General features: G+C 39.7%; 2 protein-coding genes across 13 annotated transcripts in view; one reads left to right on the top strand and one right to left on the bottom strand.

Annotated features, from left to right (window-relative positions):
- Nucleotides 1–19,008, bottom strand: part of NFYA (nuclear transcription factor Y subunit alpha) — a 24,441-nt gene extending 5,433 nt beyond the window's left edge. The window contains exons 1-9 of one of the 8 annotated variants that reach the window (XM_054569335.1): nt 18,851–19,008; nt 12,190–12,332; nt 10,574–10,660; nt 7,631–7,777; nt 5,041–5,172; nt 4,728–4,833; nt 3,229–3,377; nt 1,950–2,123; nt 1,025–1,126 (exon numbers count right to left, since the gene is read on the bottom strand). In XM_054569335.1, coding sequence (XP_054425310.1) covers nt 1,025–1,126; nt 1,950–2,123; nt 3,229–3,377; nt 4,728–4,833; nt 5,041–5,172; nt 7,631–7,777; nt 10,574–10,660; nt 12,190–12,264 — 972 coding nt within the window. In that variant the 5' untranslated portion in view covers nt 12,265–12,332; nt 18,851–19,008. Of the gene's footprint in view, nt 1–1,024; nt 1,127–1,949; nt 2,124–3,228; nt 3,396–4,727; nt 4,834–5,040; nt 5,173–7,630; nt 7,778–10,573; nt 10,661–12,189; nt 12,333–18,474; nt 18,612–18,850 lie in introns of those variants that run through there. The other 7 variants (XM_054569334.1, XM_054569329.1, XM_054569332.1 and 4 more) reach the window with 7 other exon arrangements.
- On the top strand, nt 18,553–25,198 carry OARD1 (O-acyl-ADP-ribose deacylase 1). Of its 5 annotated transcripts, none has more exons than XM_054569342.1 (6): nt 18,553–18,610; nt 20,187–20,266; nt 20,577–20,721; nt 21,629–21,687; nt 22,688–22,800; nt 24,384–25,198. In XM_054569342.1, exons 2-6 carry the CDS (start codon nt 20,228–20,230, stop codon nt 24,484–24,486), a joined length of 459 nt encoding a protein of 152 aa, XP_054425317.1. In that variant the 5' UTR covers nt 18,553–18,610; nt 20,187–20,227; the 3' UTR covers nt 24,487–25,198. The 5 variants fall into 5 exon arrangements, with proteins under 5 accessions (XP_054425317.1, XP_054425315.1, XP_054425314.1 ...); XM_054569340.1 differs by lacking the exon at nt 18,553–18,610 and adding an exon at nt 19,152–19,319; XM_054569339.1 differs by lacking the exon at nt 18,553–18,610 and adding an exon at nt 19,290–19,367.

The raw sequence follows: 25,198 nt of genomic DNA, 5'->3' as shown, positions 1-25,198 counted from the left end.
TTCTTAAGGAAACCTGGTTCATTGGTAGCAGTTTGAATCAAGTCATAAACTGCGGCACAATGTTCCCTCTGCTCTAGTAGCAGAAGCTGCGGAACGAATTTTGCCATGACATATTTCATGCCAAGATCCTGCATCAAAATCTCAGAAACAGTAGGTTTTTGGGATCCCCAGATCAGTTTCTAGTTCTCACAGTCAGTCGCCAATCTTTGTTGACTGCAGCCTGTACACGTTCAACATTCTCGATCATCACTGAGGCGTTTGTGTTGCACTCATTGCATTGACCCCGAAAGCCTTCTAAGTCATCCGAATAGCTTCCACAGAGGGATGTTTAAGTTTAATGCAAAATTTGATGCAGATTCATTGCTCTACTCACTCGGTCATTTTGAATGTGATAGCCACAGAGCACATATGCTCATTCAATGGCGTCTACCATCCCCACTGACTAGTACACAGTGAAGTCAGCATTTTTCACACATGTGCATTTCAGTCCACTCTCTTGCTGCCAGGTTACATCAATGTTGCACAAACCATTCTCATTATAATAATGGCTGGAATTTTTCTGGACAGACCTCATATACTGCCTGGGTTTGAATTTCAATTGTACCATTTTACCTTAGCAAACTATTTAACCTCTCTAAACCTCAGATTCAACTGTAAAATGGAAGGATAATTCTTACCTCATGGGGCTTGAGGTTGCTGTAGAGGTTCAGTGAGAAAAAATGCTTATAAAAGTACTTAACATAATGGCTGGCACATGGCAGTAGAGTGTTAGCCGCTACTGTTCTTCGAAAATCAAGAAAAGTGAAAATTTCAAGAATGAATTAATATTAATAATTGGCAAAGGTGGGAGGAAAAGTCCACTAGGTTAAAGACCTTTAGTGCTTTAAGACAAAAGGTATACAATGTTGCATTCAATTTAGAGAATATGATTAGTCCTTAGTGTCAAAATAGCAAAGGATAATGCAAAGGCTTTCACCCAAGAAAATACAAAGTAGTAAGAATGAAAGGTGTTAAGTCTCCTCACCTGCATATGAGGACTATCCTTCTCCTTTGGAGAGAAAAACCGTCCACCTTCACCACGCTTCCGCGCCATGGCATGACGGTGTCGAGACTCATGCAGATATTTCTAAAACAAGAGAAATAAAAACCATTTAAGTACTAGCTGGAACCAGCACAGTTATCTAATACAGATTCCAACTTCAATAGTTTAGAAAGGCAGTGAGCAAAGCCACCAGGGGTAACTATGACTTTGAATTATGGAGAAAGGTTTGGAGAAAACATGAGATAGATGCTACCTATATATAACTACCATAAAACTGTGAATGCTACATGAGTTAAAAAACAAAAACAAAAAAAAAACAAAAAACGACTTCCTAAAGGTATCATGGAAATCACTACCTTCCTCCCAATATTTGTATCTTCTCCTTCCCTTTAACAGACCAAATTTTAGTCAGGGAAATGGTTACTCAATAAAAACGCTGTAGTTCCTAGGCTTATTGGTAGGTAAGTGTGGCCATGTAATTAAATTTTGGCTAACGAGAAACATCAAACTTCCTGAAAGTTTCCTTGAAAGAGCTGCCTTTTTTATTCCATTTACTCCTAGGCTGGGGCACAAGCAGCTATATTGGACTAGTAGCATACTAATAGTATTAGAATAAGACAGGAGGAGAATGGGTCTTGAGGACTGTGGAAACGTTCTAAAGCCCAGGATAATTTATTTCTGGACTTCTTTTATACGCAAAAAAAAATTTGTTTAAGTCAGTGTTATTTTGTTTTTATATTTGCATCTGCATATAATTATAGCAAATGCTAACTTTTATAAAAGATATCAGCTAACTACCTTTAATTGTTTAGAAGGTACTTAAGGAAACAAACTATATAAAAGGTAATTAATTCCTAAATAGAACCTTGGTATTCTCTTTCTACAACCTTCCCAATGTTATACATACCCTTCTTTCCTTTGGAATTTTCCCTTCTGCCTCTAGTTTGGCCCGGGCTTGCCTCCTCTTAAGTATGCGGTGGTACTGCTTGGCATTCACATAGAGGGGCTCTTCTTCAAGCATCTCTGCCCCAGGTAGAGGGATCCTTTGGATAGCAGGCACAGAACCAGCACCAGGCACCATCTGTGTGAAGAGAAAACCAGTTTGTTAAGTAGTGACATGAAGTATGGACACAGGAAACAGTTTCTTAATCCCTATTAATCTGTTTTCTTCTGAATGCTACCAAGAGTAGCTTTTATGGCATTCAGTTAAATGCATTTCCTGGAGAACATTTATACTAAATGCCTTTTAAACAAACATTACAGATGATTGTCATAGGGGACCTGGGAGCTAAGAAACGACATAACCTGGTCCAAATTCTTGTCCACTTATGACTCCATTTTCTAGGAATGTCTGTTGCCATCTAATGGTCTAGAACAATAATCACAAGACAATAGAACAGTACAAAGAAAAGTAGGTACGAATTTACTAAGTGCTACTTAATGCCTATAATTATACAGCTAATTTAATTAGTTAAGTCACTATATAATTCTAATTTTTCTAAGCAAACAAAAACAAAATACTATACTATATGTATGATGAAACAAGTCTCCTTTGCCTCACTCCCTTCCCAAATATAATTACTTTGAATGTCTGTCTTGTTTCTTTTGGTAGTTTCTTCTACTTCTGTGCAGGCTTCTACTACTCTATTCTTAATTTATCCATTTTTGGTACTATGTACTGACATCCTATTTTGACAGATGAGGATTTAGTTTTCACACACATCACCCAACTCTCCTCCCCTATATTCCCAACATATTTATATCACACATTTTTTTGGTTTCTCTGATACAATCTTCCTCATTTTTAGTTTATTTCTTGTTTTATCCTCTAGGAATAAGGTATTTTCCAAAGATTAGTAATCTAACTGTCTCTTCAATACCCGAATTCTGAATAAGATCACATAAAAGCAGACATTTACATCTGTTTAACCACTGTCCCCAGCACCAAGAATAGTGCCTGGCACATAGAAGGTCCTCAGAATAAATTATGGTTTCCTGTAATGTTTATTGTAATAGTAGATGTCTGTAAGTGCCTGAAGGATCAATCTCAGTTCTAAGAGGTCAACATTATAAACAAGTTTTATAACAGACATCAAATTGCAAGTTAAAGAATTTCTCAAAGACAAAGATATATAGAAAAATAAATTACAAATGAGAACAGTGAGCTGAACAATCAACATTCTTACCATGACCATTCCTCCTGAATTGACCACATTGCCTGCCACTGGTAGTGTCACCGTGACAGTCCCTTGTCCACTGCTGGTTGTGTTGGTGTTGGCTCCTGTCTGAACAATCTGTGCTCCTGCCAAACTGGCTGCTGGGATGGTGATCATGCCTGAAACAGGGACTGTAACTTTAAGAAAATAAAGCAAAAAACAGGCACACAGAAAGAAGGGAACACGGTTAGTCCCTCTTCTATCTGGCACACACTCATTCACCCTGGAAAAACATGCTAAACAGCACAAAGTGGGGGAAAAAAAGCACTCACTCACTCACTCTTTGACTGATATACTATATAAAACCCATGTAATCACAATCTTTGAAATTTTATTAACTGTCTGGATTCTAGCTCTGAATAAATCTGTCTTTAAAATGGATACTGTCCTGGGCTTTACAGTAAGTTTTCCATGGGTGGTGAGACAGTGTGGAGGCCTCCCCTTTTATGGGTCAGTCTGATTATAGCTATACTCACTGTTTTTGTACATATGAACAATCTGTTTCAGGATGGAGAATTTTTAAACTTATAAATTGGTCCTCCTAAACTGACAATGAATCAGTCAGTTGCAGGTCTAAAGCTTAAAATTAAATCAAGCATTTCAAGTCCCCAAACTATCAACAGCAGCACCCAAAGAGGTGTTTACCATTCTTTTTTTTTGATCTCCTGCCAGTGCTCAATCTAGTTCAGGCCTTCTCCTGAGTCATATGAGGGCACACTGTTACTGCATTCATTCACTGGATCTTGTATACTGCTAAGTTTTAATCACAGGTCAAACCTTTAGTCATGGAATCTGAGATGTATCCTTTCAGATTTAACTATGTGACAAATGCTTCCAAGAACTCTTAAGTTCAGTTTATGCCATCTCCTCCTCTCTCTGGAGTACATGCCCCCTCAAGCCATATTTCACTGCTCCCTTTGTTATGCATGATCTAGTCCTAGAACATACCTCTGTAAGGGCTCTGCACTACATTTGTTCACATGTATGCTTCCCTTATTAGAACACAGACTTTTTGAGAAGAAATCTAAGAACTTTCTTAGGAAAGTTCTACATACATAATAGGCATATATTAAGTCTTTTCTGGAAGAAATTATGAATGAAGTGGCCTTGAAAAAATACACCTAAGCAGCAACAATACTCCAAATGCCAAGTTGACTTCTAATCCATTTTTCCCACAACCAACAAAGAAACTTGTATTTTCAACATTCCTATTTAGAAATATTTCTTCCCAGAAAAGAGTAAAAGCTTACATAATCCCTAGGACCAGTCTTTTAACAACCACTGTAGGGAGTCCTGCAAATGGAATGGATGTTGGTCATGTGTATTGCTGACAAAAAATCAACAATCTTATTTTGTTTGTTCAAAAATATGTCATGTAAAGGTCACCATGAAATTTCTGGAGCATGATTTGCTCAGAAATGAAAAAGATGCCCTCCCAAAAGTAGACAGAAATGAATGGGTACACTTACCTTGCTGGAGAATGGTGCCGTCTGCATTAACTGGCTGATAGACAATGGTCTGCCCTTCAGCAGTCTGTGCTACTTGCTGCCCCTGGACGGCGATCTGTTGCTGCGTCTGTAGGAAATAAATCATGACACAATTTAACAGACCCTAAGACATCACCCCCCAAAAAGGGGGGGGGGTATGTAGTCTTTTTCTTAAAAAATATTTTTGATGGGTTTTTTTTCCCTCCTATTTCTACTACATGTGAAATACTAGCCTCAGCTGTATGAGCCCTATAAACCAGCTATGCTCTTGTGTTCATGGAGATACTGGAGTTACCTGAGTCTGGCCAGCAGTGACGGCAGTCTGGGGCTGCTGGATGATGATCTGCTGGGTTTGGCCCTGCTGGCCCTGTACCTGCACAGCTTGCCCACCCTGGATCTGGATCTGTCCAGGAGGAACCAACTGTATCTGTGGAAGACAACACAAAGAAAGATTAGTGCCCTGCTGACACTGGTCTTTTTTGGTCCTGGAGTATTAGTTACCCAAATTCCTCTACAAAGTGGAAAATGCTGTGAGGCAGGGGGGATGAAACAAAAGCAGAGGTCCTGTTCTGCTATTATTTATGAGGTAGGAAGGTCCTTCTCTGACTTATTTCACTTAGCATAATTCCATCCATGTTATACATCTATACCTTTTTAAAACCACTTCTTCACTGTTATATTGTTTTTGTTATATACCAACTTCCAATATTCTTCAATCTATTTCTTGGCTCTCTACTCCAGTTCCATTGTTTATATCAAGCCAGGGATCTCCACCTAAAATTGTATGCAAGATTTTCCATGTATCTGGACATCTGTACCTTTTCTAAGAGGGCATAGGGTCTCACTGGAATTCTAAAATAGAGGATGCAATATAAAAAAGGTTAAAAGTATTCTTCTAAAATAAGTGGTTATTCAAAAAATGATAATGAGAAACAAACTCTTATGAAAAAGAATTGATATCTTAAGTATTCTAAGAAAGGCTATGGACTCTTACCTAGAGTCCTATATGTTACCAGAAAATAATTTTTCTAGGGTGGTTTGATTAATTACAGTCTTGCTTGGAGGGAGGAGAATAAAATAAATCACCCTGTGAGAGACTCTTAAAGTTAAATACATACATACATAAATTAATTAAATCCATAAAATCATAGAATTTAGAGCTGAAATAAACCCTTGAAATCACCTGATATAAACTGCATTTTCAGATGAGAAAACTGACAATCAAATGACTTGGCCAAGATCCAAAAGCTTGTTTAATGGCAGACCTGGGAATGAAAAGTCAAGTCACTGTACCCCCAGCACACTGTTCCAAGCACTACCTCACACTGTTTCCATTCAAGAGTAAAAAGGAAGGTGTGCCAATGGAAGGCCAAAGATGAGCCAATGAGAGGAACGACAGAAATGAAATAGAAGTGTAAAACAGAGTAAAACACATATACTGAAAATATACTTAAATCCTCATACATTTATTGATGGAAAAATGAGGAAACTATTTTTAATCCCAACTACAGCTCTACTGTGCAAAAATAAGCCAACAGCTTAAAAAATTCTCCTTTCCCTTGTCCAAGCAATCCCCCTTACTCCAAAGAAACTGCTTTAAGAATCAGTTCAACTGAAAAATAAAACTATCATGCTCAAATAAATTTGCAGTAATCTCACCTATAAAAGCAAAAATAAATAAATAAAAACAAAGGAAAAACCTTAAATATACGTTTTAAGTTGTAAATTCTGATTCTTCAAATTGGCCATTATGAAGGAATTTAAAATAAGAAAATTAGCCCTGGCTGGTGCGGCTCAGTGGACCGCGTGTCGGCCTGCGAACCAAAAGGTTGCTGGTTCAATTCTTAGTCAGGGCACACGCCTGGGTTGCAGCCTGGGCCCCCCAGCTGGGGGCGTGCAAGAGGTAACTAACTGATGCATGTGTCTCTTGCACCCTGATGTTTCTCTCCCTATCTTCCTCCCTTCCACTTTCTCTAAAGATATATAAATAAAATCTAAAAAAATAAATAAACATAAAGAGAGAAAGAAAAATTAGGTGGGAATACAGTAAATTAAAAAAACCACAACTACATAAACGGCACAACCATGCTCAAAAAGTATGCATAAAAACACATCGCAAGGGAAAAAAGTGTGGAGCAGAAATTTATAAATTAAAAATATTAAAGGAGTATTTAACCCAATTTCCATGTGTGAACATTACTGGAGGCTTGGCTAGTATTTTATCCAAGTTCACTGTATTACTTGTCTTTTTGCCTATCTGATGTTTTCCATAGAAAAAAAGTATGTATAAAAACTACAAGGGAATATGGAAAAATTAAGTTTCATTTATTAACCTACTTTTTGTTCATTTTCTCTTCCTAACTTCCTATGAGAAACATCATCCATTTATTTTCAATTAAAAAAAAGTATTTAAGGTTATAAAATTTTGCTCTAAATACAGTGGTAGGTGTGTGTGATGGGTATTACGGACTAAAATATTTTCTTTTTCATTACTTGCAGGATAACTCAAACAATTAATTACATGGAAAGAAAAGATAACATTTCTGAGCAAAAAAAAAAAAAAATCTCTAAAAGAGACTAAATTCCCTTCTTCTCTGACTAGAAATGCCAACAAAGGTCACCCAATAAATATTTTTATTCAACTAGATTCCCATCTTTTTATATTCTTTACATTGATTCAAAATCATGCCTAATTAGTCCTTGCCAGAGGCGTACAATTTCTGTCTAGTTCTGCTTTATCACTGGTACTACAAAGGTGGAATATTGACTAAATGCAGATACAGGGTAAGAAACAATTAAATGCAACAGTAACACAGTTTGTAATAAGTTATTATTTAAAACCTCTCTTCTAATGCTCTGTCTAAACACTTTTTCATACCACTCACCTGTTGCAAACCCTGTGTCCCAGATACAGGTACTTGCATGATGGTTTGACCTTGCCCGCTAGGGACAGCCTGGACCATGATGGGTTGGCCAGTTGATGTGATTAACTGGCCTCCACTGACCTGTACCATTAATGGCTGCCCCTGGACCTAGAATGAAATAAAATAAGAACAATGAAATAACATGAGACACAAAATGGTTTTTACTAAAGACAATCACTGGAACTATTTTGCTGCCTTGCTAGAGGGGGAGGGGAAAAAGGTAGGAGACATCCTAAGATAATAAGTCTCAAGTGCTCATCCTCAAATTCATTCTTCTTCAAGCATCTATTGTACCTTTGACTAAAGACCAAGTTGAATACTTTAAAGTCAGATATAATGAAGTATATCTAGTCTTTGTAAATCTCGATAGATATAAGGCATTTATCACCAAATACAGGCTAAATCCATGAGAAGCATTTAAGCAAAATGTCAAAAGACTATTTGCCTTTTTAGACTAATATCCAGGAATGGTCTCTAGTGAGTGCTGAAGAGGAGACAATGAGAGGGGTAGCTGGTGGTGGTGATGATGGTTAAGTATAAATTCTAAATAACCTGAGGGAATAAATCAAACTGTATCCAGCAATGACTCCAGGAGGCAGGGTAGAAAGCTGCTCTAGAATCTTATGTAGAAGACCCTTTCTCCTTGTAGTTTCTCAAGCATAGGTGAAATGTACATCTCTTGCCCTCTTCACCTTACTCTGGGAATTCCAGTCTGGTGGTTGTTTAAGGAGCCCACTAGTAAAAACTACCGAGAAATATTGTCTGATCAGTTTGCAGTATCTGGTGGAATTCCTCACAATGGACCCTGCAATACCTGCAGTTATTTTAACTTTAACAGAAGCAATGACAAATATGCAAATTACACAGAGCACTCAAATATACCAAAAAACACTTCCAAGTTTCAAGCTCCCATAAATAAACAGAATGTTCTAGAAGCCAGGAGATTGTATGTGCTCTATAACACCTTAAGTCCCAATATAAAAATACCTAACCAATAGAATGCTTTCTAGAAGCCAAAAAAAAAAAAGTGAAATGGAATGTTCAACATAATAGCTAAAAGTAAAAAAACTTTCATTTTCAGACTCTATTGTTGTTGAGAAATTACTTGTAATATTACAAAAGAATATTTTTAAGATTAAAATAATCATTCTTAATGCTAGTGAAAGAATGTTCAAATAAAGTTAATCACAAGATCAATCAGTTATAGAGGAATATAGATATTAGGCACCCCCTCCCAAGCCTACCAGAGTCTTTAGAAATATTCAAAATCCTAGGTTTTGTTAAGCCATTCATTGAGGAATTCCACTTCAATATTAAGGACTTCACAATCTGATTCTCATGGTTTCTCCTTCCCTTACTTCTCCATCCCAAGTCAAATTCCCTTTGCTACACCAATGTCTGCATGTGCTCTGTCAGGAAAGATTTTTTCAGAATATTTATTGCATGAATAACTGAAAGAACTATTTAAAATTCTCCTAAATAATGAGACCCTTAAAGAATGGTTTCCATTATTTCCATGAAGTGTTTCCATTTATTTTAAATAAAATCTACATAGGTTGGGAATACAAGTTTTAAGGTGCAACTGTTAATAATTTTCTGGCTATTCATCACCTTAACTTCTCCCCTTGTTGACATGCTGTAAATGCACATAATAAACCATTTGAGACTCCGAGGAACCCACTGTATTTACAACATATGAATAACTACAAAGACACATGCATCAGACAAAAAGCCATACAGTTAAGAGCATGTTACATTCCAATTCGAAAGTGGTTAATGACAATATTTTACATATCAATAAGATGAAGCAAGCATGAAACACATGAATTACAAGCTGCTGAACTCTGAGATTCAAATATAGTTAGGGAGAACCTACAAGTTCAGGTTCTTTCAGCCTAACTTATGTTCAGAATTGGCCATGTAACATCAGTATACACCATGGGTGGCAGATGTGGAGATGGGCCCAAAAGGTAAAGTAAAACAATTACAATAAGGGGTAGTTAACTCCAGGATGTTTAACAGCACTAGTAATCAAGCAAGATGCTAGTTCTATATTCTAGGTCTGAATTTGAAACATTTCCATTCAATGGAGAAAAAAAATATAAGGCACCCAAGTCTTTCCAGTTTCTCAAAAATATGGCCATTTTAGTAAAAGTAACCAAGACACACAGAAGAGACTAATGCTCCTACTCCTAATTTTATGTAGGAGCTGGTCAAAATACCACCCCGATTTAAGATATTTAACTTGGCCAACATAATGTTAGGAAACTGCATTGTTTAAGCATGAATTCTTATAGTGGCTATTAAACCTAAGACCTATAGAAAGCATATCCCACTTTCCACCCTAGAGATACGGGATAGTCTTTGCAGATCTAATAAAAACAGATCATCTCTCCCCAGGAAAGAGTAAAAAGGCAGCTGTTAAGAGATTAACAAAATTTAGTAATTAGATAAAACGTGCCAAGTCCAATGATAATTTTGCAGCTGACTTGCCCTTTTAATAAAAATGAAGCCCAAGCTAGCCTGCCTAATGTGCATATATTGTCTGCTCTACTATTGTAATTCATGAAATTTCACCATGCAATTTGATAGCTTGAGCTCTAAATAAGTTCTAAGAACACTTGTAAGAATTTCTTCCTATCACTTGTAACAATTCTTTCCAAGGCATTCTCCAAAGAAACATACTAGCCAAATGCTGTTTTCAGAAAATTCACACTGGAATCACTACATGACTTGGCATGAAAAGTTAGAAAACTGGCATGTTATAAGCCTCAAAGACAAGTTAGCATCAAAGACATGCAGCTGACTTTGCCATTCCTCCTTGAGATCCTACCACAAACAGCACCAGACATGAGGAAAGGAGAAGTTCATGCAGTGCTTACAGAGAATCAGAGAGGGCACCACTACCTGGAGGGTCTGGACTTGCTGGCCTGAGGCGGATGCCACCTGGGCCTCAGTCTGCAACTGGACAGCAGTGACACCACCCTGCTGCTGAGAACAGGAACAGGAAGAGCTTGAAATGTGTCAGGAAGGAAACGTATGGTTGAAGACAGGAGATCACCTTACCTCTTATAGGAGAGGGAGGGAGTTGTCTTTCAACAGCCCCACCCTACACAGGACTTTCAAATTGTACAGATTCCCTATTCTGAAGCTGTTTTGTAGAAGGTAGCAGGATTAAAGATTTTAGCCCTTTGTCCGAACTCAAAACACAATTCCATGACTCAATGGAACAGTTGTCATCATTAACACAACATTTTTAAGGTAGATCTTCCCTCTAGAAATAGACATTTGGTCCTTCTGCCTACAAAGTTATTTTAATGCTCTTTTTATTTCCTCAAATGAGTTCACAAGAACAAAGGTTTTAACAGCCTTGAAGCTACAATAAAGAATTTCTGGGGCTTAAATGCAATCGCCAGAAAGGAGGAACAAAGTAATCATTGTGAACCAAAATCATTTTCAAGAGGTCACTGCTTCCATGTCCCAAAACTGAGATTACCTCTAGTTAGTTGGACTACCTTAGAAGCAATTTTCAACCTAATTTTTATGTCCTGTAATGGTAAGTTCTAACAGGACTAATATTCACCCACCAGGGCATTGGTGTGAATAGAGGGCCCCTTGTAGAATCCCTTTTACAAAGAATGTAGTTCAAAGGAAACTGCCAGAGCCACAGCAGCTGTATGGAAGGAAAGGCAAGCAAAGGAGTTTAATTACTCTTTTCATCAAGAGTAGTGCCTTCCCTTGATCATTAGATAAGACAACCCACCATCGAAACTTCCATTGACCTCCCTACTAACTACTTTTCTATTATTATCTAAACTCCATTTTGGGAACAAAATATTCTCAATCTTGGCCTAAGGTTAAATTGATGCTTAATAATTTCTTTTATTCTAGGGAGAAAAACAAGTGAAGTTTCATAAAAACCAGGTATAATGTAAGCTGTGTATAAATTAAGAAAGCAACGCATTTAATTAGGAATATACCAGCAGCAGGGAATTCCTTTCTAATATGTGCTTATCCAGAAGAGTGGCTGTCTAAATATCATTCTCATGGTACACTAGAACTTTTCAGAGTAAGAACTGTGGTGGATCAAATCAAAGAACGGTGAACTCTTAGAAGGTGACTATCTTGGTTTGTGTATCATGGCCAAAGCCTCAGTAGATCACACACACTAGCTTAATCAAGAAGAGAAATAACCAAATTGAATCCAGCAAAACCCCCAAAACTCCAAATTTCCATCTGAAAACAGACTAGGTGTTTTGACTTTTGAAAAGATAAAAGGGACAAATTACTATTAAACCAGGCTCCCAAGAACAAATTCTCAGTAAGTCATGGACTGGATACAAAGTTCTGAACACAGAAAACAGGACGGAAATCACAACAAAGTCAATCTTCAAAAAGCACTTCAGCACAAGTCATCAGACTCGTTTTTTATAAGATCTGGTACCTCTCAAATACCCTAATTGAGTAGTGCTGTTATCAGCTCCATTGCTGTGATGTTTAAAGCAGGTTTACTTCCATACCTGCTGCTGAATCTGTCCAGCCTGTACAACAATTTGCTCTGTCGAACTATTGCTGTTCGTTGTATATTGCTCCATGGTCCCTCAAAGATCTCGTACACAGTGAGTTTTCCGCTGTAGAGTCTAGAAGACTGTGAGATGCACTCCTATTTGAAATGTTGAGAAAGGAACAAGAGTGGGATTTGTCAATAAAGGCCTTGCCACATGATTAACCTTTATAACTTAACCGTTGTACTTTATTTGTAAGGAATCAGCATAAAAAAATAGATAATGTTTATATACAGTATCATTTTTAAACTAGAATTACATGGCACAGTCATGACAACATCATAATGCTTTTTCGCATGTTTTAAAAATACTTTTAGTCATTTCATTGGCAACCTAACCTTTCAACACTAAAAGAGCATCTTAGAAATACTCATTACGTTGTAACATCACTTTGTTACAAGGCTTATTCAACACTAATTTTTAAGTGTGCACATGTCTTTAGAGAATAATCAGTTTAAAAAATTTATAACACATATTTGTTGCCTGCCACATGTTACTCTAGTTCCCTACATATAATAAGCAATTTAAAACTCTAGGGTTTATTATTTAGTAAGTGAATTACCCAATCTGAAGCCATGTTTATTTTGTTTACCAAAAATCTCCATTAAGCAGAGCTAAATAAGAAAGCCCTAGCATAGATTTAAGAATTTGCATTTTAATCCAGAGCTAAAAATAAAAAGGAATTACCATATACTAATGGCAAGAATGATTATTTACATATTAGATATAAGGAAAAATTTTAAAATGGCTATTTTCTCTAAAAAGAACTAGTTTTCCCCAGTCTTGAATTGGAACGCGTAATAATGCCACCCTTTACTGTGTAATTTTAACTTTTTATTATAGCAATTTTCAAATATATACAAAAGTAATGAGATCATTATAATGAACCTCCATTGCCACCATCCACCTTCAACTATTCTCAGCCCACAGTCAATCTTGTTTCACATGTATCTTACTTTTCCACCCACCCCTGGGTTATTGTGAAGCAAACCCTAGGCACCATATTATCCTCCTTCCCCCCAAAATTGATAAACACTTTAGCATCTGTCTCTAAAGAGTAAAGACTCTTTAGTCTTTATCATTTTATCACAATGATACTGTATCTCTACAGTATCACTGATAATATTAAGGACTCAATAATATCAAATAGCTAGTCAATGTCCAAACTTACCATTCTTATATATTTTATAAGTTGAATACTCCTTTTTGAAATAAGGACACAATTAGGTAAACTGAAGTGATATTTGAGAATCTTGAATGGCTTGATTAAAAAATGTACGGGTAATCACCTTGGAAATATGGGGGAGGCACAGGTATATAAACAAAATGCAGATAAAATATTTTCCCTCAATTTTTCTCTAGACTTCTTTAAGTTCTAGAATTTGAGTGATAAAATTATGTGAGTTAACTAAACTGCACATTATAACAGCAAAGCAAAGCACCCCCCTCCATAAATCCACACATGGTGAATGAGGTTAATCACTTATAAGCTGTTTCAATATTGTGTGAAAGAAGAAAACAAAATATATTCAAATGCATGTCCAAGTATTTAGGAGGAAGTATACTGCTGTTGAAAAGGTACTTGGAAATGCTTTCTAACTTATCAAAAAAAAAAAAAAAAAAGGGAGAGATTAATAAATGAATGGGTGTAAGAATAAACAGATATCTGAAAAGGCAAGTATGGTATTGTACAATGTTAATGGTAGACTCTAGGTGGTGGGTACACAGGTATTTATTGTAAAATTATTTTAACTTTACCGTAGGTTTGAAAATTTTAAAACTAAAACACTGGAAGAAAAATACGTAACAAAAATTAATTAAGCTTATCACTCACAACCAAAATGGTATGTATTGTGTAAGACATAAATAAGTGACAGGATTACTATGTCATCACAGCATCATGCATCTTGTCATACTGTTCTCCAATTCACTACCCTCTTCTAATGAAATACTCACCAAGAAAATATCTAGTTTTAATTTGGATTTACATATAGATTAGCCAATAAGGAGCATACATAATCAAGAACACAAGTCAATTTGATAGTTATTTTCTCATTACACAGTGACAAAATGGCACTCTGATCTTTACATCAGCCTCTTCTGAACTGGGTGATTGACTCAGCTCCAAGAGAAGGTGGGAACAGCAGAGATAATCAGGTTTCAACCAGATTAAGTGACTCTGCCAGGGAAGTAAACAGTCTTCCCTAAATTCTATCTTGTTTCTATCTGCAGTACACATGATACATATATACAACTAAGGAAATAAGGATCATGATACAAGAGTTTATGTGATTTCATTTACATAAAACTCTGAAAAGACAATAGTAATCTAGAGACAGAAAGATCATTGTTCCCTAGTACTGGAGGAGTGATGGGGGTGGGGGGGTTGGGGAAAGGGAAAGTGGGAGGTTTACTGGGATAGAGCACCTAGACCTTTCTGGAATGATGGAAATGTTTTGTATCTTCATTGTGGTGGTGATTCCATAGGTTCATAAATATGTCAAAGCTCATCAAAACATAAACTTAAAATAATTACCCTTTGTATCTAAATTATATCTCAATAGAGCTGATCTGGAAAATAAGGATCATGAAGGAATGTCTTCTATATTTCAATACCTCCTCCACCCCAAACCCCCTTACTGTATGAGATTCTTTCCTTGACCATTAATTTCCAGAAATTCACATCTTACTCAAATAGCATAGGAATTACTAACAGGTATGCATACTTTAACTAATTTATCTCATAACATAAATGCTCCAAATTAAAAATATTTATATCCACTATACTTTGCAGAGTAAAAAAAGAAAGCAGCTTCAAATCTAATATCAATTGTCTCTCACAGTAATGTGAAAGTGATTCAGTATGGAGCATGATATTGCTAATGGTGAATGCTGTAACACAACTGGCTTCAGTGAAGCAAGCCCTATGTTCCTACTACTGTGAACTTCAGTTAGCAGAACTGCAATAAAACCTGACATTGTCTTTCCTCAAGACAATGATTCCTGCCCAAGATTCTGACAAAATTAAGTCAGCCAGATCTAGTCTGTCTCACTCTTGTTTCTAACCCAAAGTTTTGAATGTTTTTTTCCTCAGTGTGTGTTTATTTTGCCTAGCAGGAAAATTCACTTCTTTCCATTTCAAGGCATAGGACTTGAAATGTAGCTAATTATTAGGAATCATTCTATATGGACTCACACATCTGAGAACTAAAACTTCCAGAAAGTGAACTATAAGCATGTGAAAAGCCCTCAATATCACCACACCTGACAATCATTACCAGGTATACAGCCTAAAATAGTAGCCTTCCAACTTCTTTGACCACAGTTCATAGTAAGAAACACATTTTGTTATTACAAATCACCATACCTGTAACATTAAAAAAGTAACTGAAACAAAAGTTTCATGAATACTTATCTTTTATAAGATATATATTCTGACATTTTTCAATTTATTATAAATTGCCAGCACAAGCCCACGAAACTGATTTTACAATTTAACGAATGGGTCCTGATCTTTGATAAAAGACTGTAGAAGAGCCGTTCAGCTTCCTTACTGTCCAAGAGGTTTCTGGATTAAAGTTCCTAATTTGCTCCTTTTCTCCACTAATGATGTACCATGTCCCAGGCACTGTCCTAAAGGTTTTAGAAATAAAAAGAAAACTGACAAAGACCCTAACTTCAAAGAGTCTTTAAGTATAGTAAAGGAGTATAAAAATCTGTGTTGGAACTTACGAGAAACGAAGTAATAAGGGAATCTGGAGAACAGAGACTTCCAGGTAGGGATAGATAAATCAAGGAAGACATAAGGAAAATGTAGCGAGAAAAATTTATAAGTGATGATGTGTGAGGGGGTGGAGCACTCCAAATGAAAAGCCAGCATACAAACAAGGACACAGGCCCTGGCTAGGTAGCTCAGTTGGTTAGAGTGTCATCCCAATATATCAATGTTGTGGGTTCAATCCCCAGTCAGGGTACATACAAGAATCAACCAATGAATGCATAAATAAGTGGGATAACAAACTGATGGTTTCTCTTTCTCTAAAAGTCAATAAAGATTAAAAAAAATAAAAGACACAAAAATTTCAGCATATGAACAGCAGACTAAAAGACCCCAAATGTCAAGTGAAAGATGAGGCCAGACTCCTGTCCCTCAATTCCAAAGTTCTGCAGACAGGTGGGAGCTCTAGATGTTTAGCAAAAAAAGTAGCCAGACTATAACTGTCTTTTAGAAAGTCTAGCAAAAGTGTTTGACTCATCAATAAATGTGGATAATAATTAAAGAACACTGGATTAGGAGTTTACTGAAACCTACCAGTTGTATGACCTTAGTAAATGTGATTAGAAAAAGTCACTATATATACTAAAGACCTACTCTACATATATGGTGCTTCACGTATGTAAATTTTTTTGTTATTAATTTTTATTTTGAGGGTATGTTTTTTTAAAGCTAAAGACAGTGAAGCAAAGGAAGGGCTTAGGAGCGACAGGAGAGAGCCTTGGTGGTGCTCCACTTTGACTCCCTAGAAGTGCTATAGGAAGAAGTGGGCCATAATGGACTGCATGAACTTATTGAGAAGTAAAAGTCACAGTAAAAGAAGTAAGCCAAGATGGGCTGCTTTTAGCTCACTGAGAAGTGTAGAGGAAGCACCAGGAGTGAGCCTAGGCAAAGCTGTGCTTTGGCTCTCTAAAAATGTTATAGGAAAGAAGCGAGCCACACTGGATGGGTGTTAGCTTAATGAAAAGTTAAAAAAAGGGGGCCTTGGAGACAGATTTGGGAGGGTAAGTGTGGGATGAGCTACTGCCTGTTCCGAGTCTCATGGGAACCCTTAAGAGTTTAGGAGAGAAAAGTAAAGATGCACATCTGAGAGGGAAGAAAGGCACCTGCCTGCTCAGAGAGCCTGGCAAGTAAAACCTTTTAAAGTCCTAGGGATATCTCCCTTTCTCTCCATACTAAAAGCCACTGTTATGGGGCAAAACCCCACAAGTCAGAAAGTTGTTTTTCCAATCTTAGAAAACGTTCTTTAAGATGTACTAGTGTTTTTATCAACTGGGTTGTCCAGCCTTAACTCCGCCCACTGGCCTGTTCTATTCCCCTTCCTCACAGACAGCACAATTTGATGCCTCTGTCCAAGCTCTTTGCTCTGTAAGCAATGCTCTTTCCTGTTAGAGGAAGTCCTATCATTCTGAGGCCAATAAAAAGCGTGGCTGTATTATTGCATTAAGTCTCCCACCATGGTTTTGGAAGCTCATATATCACAAAACTGAACTTGGTCCCATTATAGCACTAATCATTAAGTATTGATTAATTGTTCACCTGTCAATCTCCCCCAGGTAGGAAAGGTTCTTATTTACATCTACCCGCTCCCTCCCCATCATATAGATTGTTGGCCTGGCACATGTTAACTGCTCCATAGGTGGTTGTCAACAGGGATTTCTTCTCACCCTAAGGAAAACCGCACAATTAAAAAGTTAACGTGGAATTAGAAAGTGTACTAGAAAAATGTAAACGAAGAAATAGTGTGGACTGAGCCAATGAATCAAGCCTAGGACGTTCAAAATAACACAGAATGGTGAAAGAAAAAGAAATTTTACATTCTCAAGGGAGGGAGAGTTCACAAGATGAGCAAGAGACAGAATTAACAGCATGAAAAAGCAAGTTGTGCAGCCTCCAGGAAAAGGAATGCCAAAGGTCTGCAATCTTCTAAGACTGTGATTCCAGGCACTAGTGGACTGGCCTTAGCCCGGGCAAGAAAAGGGAGACAGACGGCTTGCTTGGGCTTCAAGACTGAAGTGTGGGTCCGGCCTGGCGATCAGGGCGGGGAGGAAAGGAAATGACGAGCCAAAAGGGGGTGGTAACGGCGCCGGCCCGGGAATCCGGGCTGAGCGTGATGTAAGGAGGGGCCCGGCGGAGCACGGGGAGTGGGCGCACTGGCTCACTCTCCGTCCCCCTACCAGGAAGACGGCAGGGACGGTTCCGCAGAGCGCCGAGGCGGGGACGGGCCGGCCCCATCTCCCCATGGCACTTGGGGCACTGTGCGCATCTTTCCCAGGCCTCCCTGACGACCCAGGAGGGCTGCGGACAGACTGGCTCACGGAGCGCTAGGGACGGCAGCCCCGCGGGGGGAAGGTTTCCCTTCCCGAGGGCTGGAGCGTGGAGGATGCAAGGGCAGGCTTTCGGCCTTAAGTATGAGGCTGGAACGACCAAGAGGAAACCACCGAGGCGGGCGCGTGTGTGTGTACCTGAGTGTACGCATATTCGTGGCACGCAAGCCCGCCACTCCTGAGCCTGAGGCCTGAGAACCTTGGCCTAAGGATCGGGGGAACCGGGACGCATCCCCAACTGGCACTGACACTCTGTAGGAATCTGGATCCCGAGGTACTTGCCCCTGGGGGCGCCATTCCCGGGCGGGGCAGCCCCCTGCAGGCCTCGGCCGGGAGTGCCCCGCGGCGCTCGCAGGCTCTCGGCCGGGGCCGCCTGCCACCCCGCTCGGCTAGGCTCAGCTCGACTCCCCGGGCTCGACGGGCATCTGGGCCTCTCCTGAGTGGTCAGCGAGACCCGCCAATCGGGGCGCTGGGGCCGGCTCTGGGCCGCTGGATATTGGCTCCTCACACTCACCGTGCCTCGCTCCCCCGGTTCGCTGCCCGCGCTGATTGGCTCCAGTACCGGACTCCGAAACCCAATCAGAGGCTCCAGCCGCCGCTGCCGCCGCCACTGCCGCTGCCTCGCAAAATGGCGAACCCGAACAAAGGGGAATCGGGCCTCCCTCCAACCGCCTCCGCGCAGGCGTCTCTGAGACCACGCCCCTTAAACCCCCCACCCCGGGCTTGCCCCACGCCCCGTTGGAGGAGCACTGCGCAGGCGTCCCGTGAGGCCACGCCCACTGCCCTGATTAGCTACCAGTCCCGACGGAAGGAATACGCAGGCGCCTTCTTGACGCGTCGGACCCTCCGGCTCAAACACTTCCTTGAACTTATTACTACGCAGGCGCTAACTAGCTCCTTTGCTAACTTCCCACCCACTTCTATGCGGCTACTGGAGGCACACCCCTGGATTAACGCGCAGGCGCCGTCCCTCCCCGCTCGTGGTTAGCTGTCTCGTTACGCATGCCCGGGTGGCGGCGGGAGTCTCCACGGTATTTACCGCCGGAAGTTCGGCGGCCATCACCAAAGAGTGCAGGTTCCGCTAGCTAGCTAGAGGGGCTTGTTTCCGCGTCGCTGCGCGGTGGTGGGCGGCCATCTTAGGTTCGTGCTCTTAAGGGCTTGTGGCGGGATTGGCTCCACGTCTGGTCTCGTCGGATGCTCGCAACCTACCAGGGCCGGATCTGGAGCCCTTCCCCGCGGGGCGGGTCCTCCTAACGGCCGACTTCAGGTGAAGGGTTACCCCGGTACCTTGGGGCTTTGAGCGAGCTTTCCCGCTCCTTCCCACGGGACGCTGGGACAGGCTCTACACCCTCGTGACCCGCCCTTAGGGTAGGAGACAGAGTGGGAGGTTCTCTAGACTCTTTTCCCTTACGCATCCTCTGCAAAAGAGGGGAGTAAGGTTTTCTTGAGAGTCCACCTTCCTGCGCTGGGCAGCACACTGCCTAGTTGCGGCCCTAAGCCCCTCCTCTTTTCTCCTAGGCCAAACCCACAGAGTTTAAGAATTGTCCTAAACCCGCCTGGCGCGGGCGCGGGGAAAGGAGGAGGCGTGTCTTAGGGCCGCCTAATCTTCGCTGGCTGAGACGGCTCTCCTGGAGAGCGCGAAATGCGAGCGGGGCGTGGCCCCCTTCGAACCTAAGACATTTGTTCTCTTTATTGCCCCAGAATAGTTTTGTACCACTTCCTACATGCTGGACGAACTTACAGTCATTGATAAATGTTGGGGGGGGGGGGGGAAGTGGGTGGTCAGAGCGAATTGAATATAGTATATTCAGGCTGCCTAAGAATTTTTCCTTCCTTTTCCCTTCTCTTAGCTGAGGAAACATTTAACTTTTGGAGATAGCAACTCGGTATCATGGCCAGCAGCCCTAGTGAAGATGCAGAAGGAAGCAGAGTGCGTAATAACTCCTAACTTACGGTGAACTGAATTCCAGAGTAATTGAGGTCAAACGCATAAACACTTTCTAATTAAACCAATAGTTGAATCGCCTCTTTTCGCTAGCTGTTTTATAATACAATCTAGGCAGAGACCAGCCATCACTTTTACACACGCTGTAGTCTGTGGTTGTTAATTCCTTAAATTCTGAGGATTTGGCTTTAAATCAAGAAGGTAGGGAGGGGTGGCAAACTATAAAGGAAAACAAAGGAAGAGTTTAGTATTTTTCTGTATCTAATAAAACATTTCTTTCCCTTGCACATTTTAGATCACTTATGTGAAAGGAGACCTTTTTGCATGCCCCAAAACAGATTCTCTGGCCCACTGTATCAGTGAGGATTGTCGAATGGGCGCTGGGATAGCTGTACTCTTCAAGAAGAAATTTGGAGGGGTGCAGGAACTATTAAATCAACGTGAGTTCTGAAAATAGCTTAACTCTTATTCTCTGGCTAGAGCATCTTTTGACTTCCTGTTATATTTTAATTATTAAACAAGATACACATGTAAGGAGGGTATTCTTAACCACTGAGTACTTTCATCAGGTTTTTTTTCTCTACAAAACAATAGCCTCTAGTTTGGGTCCTTATCACACCAAGCTTGACTTCTTGTAAAAGTCTCTCATTTCTTCTTTTTCTTCTATAAAACCTTATTGATAATACTCAATTTCTCTGAAAATCTTAATACACTGAAGAGCTTTGCAAAGTCCACAGGTATTGGCATTCAAGATCCCCTGTTCACCCATATTGTATTTAGGAGTTTAGAATCCTCTTTGTTATAGACCCCCTTCCATCACTTTCTACCAATGATTTTAAACCAGAGTGTGTATTAGAATCATGTGGAGCTTCTGAAACAGTTGCCGTGATCACAGTCCAGGCTTACATGGACAGGATCTCCACTGGTGATTCTGATCCCAGCTTTTAAAAAAGCAATTTCTTTGTATTACGTATTATATATGAACATAACAGCTTCCCTTGATTGGAAACTCTTATAATTAGGAACCTTTCTGTACTCCTGTGTTCCTCATAATTTTGCTTAAACATTAGCTCTGTGTAAAAAGATCATTGTTGAATGAACACTTTTGGCAAAGGAAAAATGTAAGGAAAGCATGGTTGAGAAAGCGATTAAGAAAGTGGGAAGCTGAGGAATATAGTGTTTAGGAAGGCTGATAAGGAGCAATGTGTTCATAGGAGACAATAGTTGTCTTTAGAGTTGAAAACTAGTTCTGAGGTAAACATCTGTAAAGATTTTTTTAAATCTAAGAATCGAGATCAGTGTTTTGATTTTCTTTTTTCTTTCTACTATTAAATAACTTTTTCTTAGAAAAGAAATCTGGAGAAGTGGCTGTTCTGGAGAGAGATGGGCGATATATATATTACTTGGTAAGATGGGGCCAATTCTCAATAAGTTTTAAGGATAGGCTGCGCTGAATTTGTGTTGATCATGATATTCCATTCTAAACAACCAAAGATGTCAAAAAGCTGCTGATTTCATACCAACTCAGGTCCAGTGTCGATGGCTCTTTGGAGCTCTGGGTTAGAATGGAAGCTGCATCCTGGCTCAGTGGGAAAGAGTGCTAGGACGGCTACTGAAGGCCTTTGTTCTAAGACCTGCAAAAGTTAAGGATGTCTTCCATACTTTAATTCCTTCCTTGTCATAGTGAGATAGAAAAACAATAATGTCTCAAGAGACAGATTGCCCAAAGGAGTTTTTCTCATTCTTCCCTATAAAAGTCACTCAGCTGCTTTCCTATCTACTGCCTCAATGTGGGATTCTTCCACTGTCCAAATAGTCTTCAGCCCCAGAAAGAGTGTGGCTTCTTGATGATGGTACTGGCTGACTTACAGCCAACCTACTATAAGGATTTAGACAGCGGACTAAGGGGGGTCATTTGAATGCTGTCTTTAAGGCTGATATGACTTCCAGTATTATTCGGAATGCTACTAGTGTCTTTTTTTATAGAGAAACAAAAAGCAAGCAAGCATAGTTTCTAAATAAATAGACTTAACAGGAAATTTTCAGGTGGTTTAGGTTCTTCCTTGTTACAGGTATGCAGCTTATCTCTTGGAAGTGACATAAAGACTTTCACCTACTTTGCTTAAAAACAATACAGAGTAGGCACAGTCTGTAAGCCTCCTGGGCTTGAGAAAAGGAAGGATTATATACATGGCAGTGTCTGGGTTTCTCGGGCCCTATTTGGGCGATTTTCCTGAGGGCCTCCTATAACTGGAAGGAACAGTATGACATTTGTCATCACTGCTGTAGACTATTCTGTGAAAATATACTTCTTGTTTTACTTATCAGGATGTTGGGACAGTGATGGCTTTTCTTTGGCTATCATTTTGGACTAATAGAAGTTTGAATTTTTTTCTTTGTACTCAGATTACAAAGAAAAGGGCTTCACACAAGCCAACTTATGAAAACTTACAGAAGAGTTTAGAGGCCATGAAGTCCCATTGTCTGAAGAATGGAGTTACGGATCTCTCCATGCCCAGGCAAGGAAATCCAGGGCCCTAAATGAAGATTTAATTGATTGGTGGGGCTTACTGTCTTACCCAAAGACAAATGACTTAAAAGCTTAATTCAAAATATAGACTGAAAGGTGGACAAATTTCAGAACTTTAAAAAAATCACCCGTGAACCCTGGTTGGGTAGCTTAGTTGGTTAGAGCAGGATCTCAATATGCCAAGATTGCAGGTTTGATCCCCTCTCAGGGCCCATGTAAGAATCACCAGTGACTGCATAAATAAGTGGAACAACAAATTGATGTTTCCCTTTCTCCCATCCCCCTCTTAGCTCCCCTTCCTCTCTCTCTAAAAATCAATAAATTAAATTTTTTTTTTTAAAATCACCAGTGAACCAGTTGTCAGACCTTAGGCCAGGGCATACCTGTGTCTTAGCCTGGGTTGAATGAATAAGGATAATTAACTTAAAATATATGCCTGCCTCAACTTATGTAGTCGAGGGGAACCATTGTTCAATCACTTTAGCTAAATTTCTAGTCCTGTGCTTGAAGCTTAGCTTCTTTTCCTGAAGCAATGTGAGCTTAAGAACCACAGCCGAACAATTGTGATTTTCCTCTGGGCCACTTCAGGTGTTCCAAACCTGTCAATTTTGTGCAAAGAAACTTGTAAATGATCACTACCTTTTAAACTGCATGCTTGTTGGTGGCCACCTTGGGCAGTAGCTAGAGGATATGCCCCTGATGTAATGTCTTGGAAACTGCCTATTGGGAACTTAAAGAATGATGGGGTTTCAATATCCCCTTTGTTGTGTCTTAGGAAATAGACTTGGGGTCACCTCTCCCTGACAGTCTGGTTTTGAGTCTGTGCTGACCATACATGCAGGTTTATTACAAGCTTCAAGTTACTTATGCAGCTACAGCAGTCCTTAGTATATTTATGGATTATGTATCAGAAACTTTTTTTAATTACAGTTTTTTTCAGTGACTTACCACATTATATGCTGTGAGCAATTTTAAGCCTCCCTTTTTTTCCCTAGAGATGTTGAGGATCAATAAAGTAACATCTTAGAAGAAAGGTGCTAGGTAGTAGAGTTTTGTGGCTTGAGTAAGGTTTTTCACCAGGGTATTGCAAAGACTTGAATTGCAATCATCTCAGCATTTCTCAACATTCCATCCTGACTTCTTTTTTTTGCAGAGATCCTGCCTCCTGAATGTCTTCTTATCTTCCTTAAATTTCCATTATAAGTGTATTTTTAATATGCAAGCATTTTTCTGTCCACCCACAGCTAGTTCTCATCAATAAACATAGAAGGCTAGTGAGTCTTCCCGTGTCACGACAGTTATACATTGATAAATGTTTCTTGAAATAATTGAGAAGTGGTAACCAGTAGGCAAAAGAGAAGTTACAGCTTTGGGATGTTAGGGCTGTTTAGGGACAGGCTTGGATGACTCACAACAGGAATTGACTTCCAAACTCCCACCATGGCTCTGATAAGTGTGAAATCAAGATAATTTGTTATTATGCTCTGGGTGAATGCGGTCGAAAGAAAGAGGGAAGGAATGATTTCCTAGATACTTTCATCACAATCAATGGAGATATTTTGTCTTTTTCAGGATTGGGTGTGGTCTTGATCGTCTGAAGTGGGAAAATGTATCTGCAATGATTGAGGAGGTGTTTGACGCAACAGACATCAGAATTACTGTGTATACACTCTGAACAGATGAACATTTTGGATGTGTCCATGTTTTCCTGTGTCATCCCTACTGGGCTGTGCGACTGGGCAAACTGACCTTAAAAATTGTCAGAGGAAAGTTTCGTTTGAAGTTATCTGTGTCACAGGCCACACTTAGGTTTCTGTATTCCTATGATTGGACTGGGACTCTGAAGGAGAGATTGCTTGGGAAAGGTTGCTGTGATCTTTTTTCCCCCCCAGGAAGGTAGGTAATAGCCTGATAATAGTTGGGGAACCAGATGTTGGGCCAGAGGACCCCTGTTTTGCTCTGGGACGCTACCTGATTTGTTTGGCTTGTCACTAGGTGGCAGCATTGATTTTACTCTGCTGTTTAAGAGAAATTTCAGGAAGGATGACCATTTCAGTTAATTTTGCATCTTTTGGCATTCATGCATTTACTTAGTATTATCGTTATGTCATCAGATTTATACTAGAAGAGAATTTTGAGGGTTTTTTGTTGGTTTAAATTACAAAAGTGGGTTTTACCTTGTTAAGGAGTTCATGGAGATAAAAAAATTGGAAAAATAAATATCTTTCTTGGGCTACATTGAGGTTCTGTACACATGTCTGTGTTGTTCTGGACTTGGATAATGGAGGATTTACCTACAACTTAATTTGGAAAAGTCAGAGAGGGTGTCCGGTGGGAAGAGCAGCAAGGTGAGAAAAATGGACAGCAATGATGGGTCAGCATTTGGG

The sequence above is a fragment of the Pteronotus mesoamericanus genome, unplaced genomic scaffold (genome assembly GCF_021234165.1).
Source record: "Pteronotus mesoamericanus isolate MK-2021 breed Mesoamerican mustached bat unplaced genomic scaffold, CSHL_Meso_final contig_20, whole genome shotgun sequence".
NCBI lineage: Eukaryota > Metazoa > Chordata > Mammalia > Chiroptera > Mormoopidae > Pteronotus > Pteronotus mesoamericanus.
Note: the sequence above shows the minus strand (reverse complement) of the source record. Positions and strands in the feature narration are given on the sequence as shown.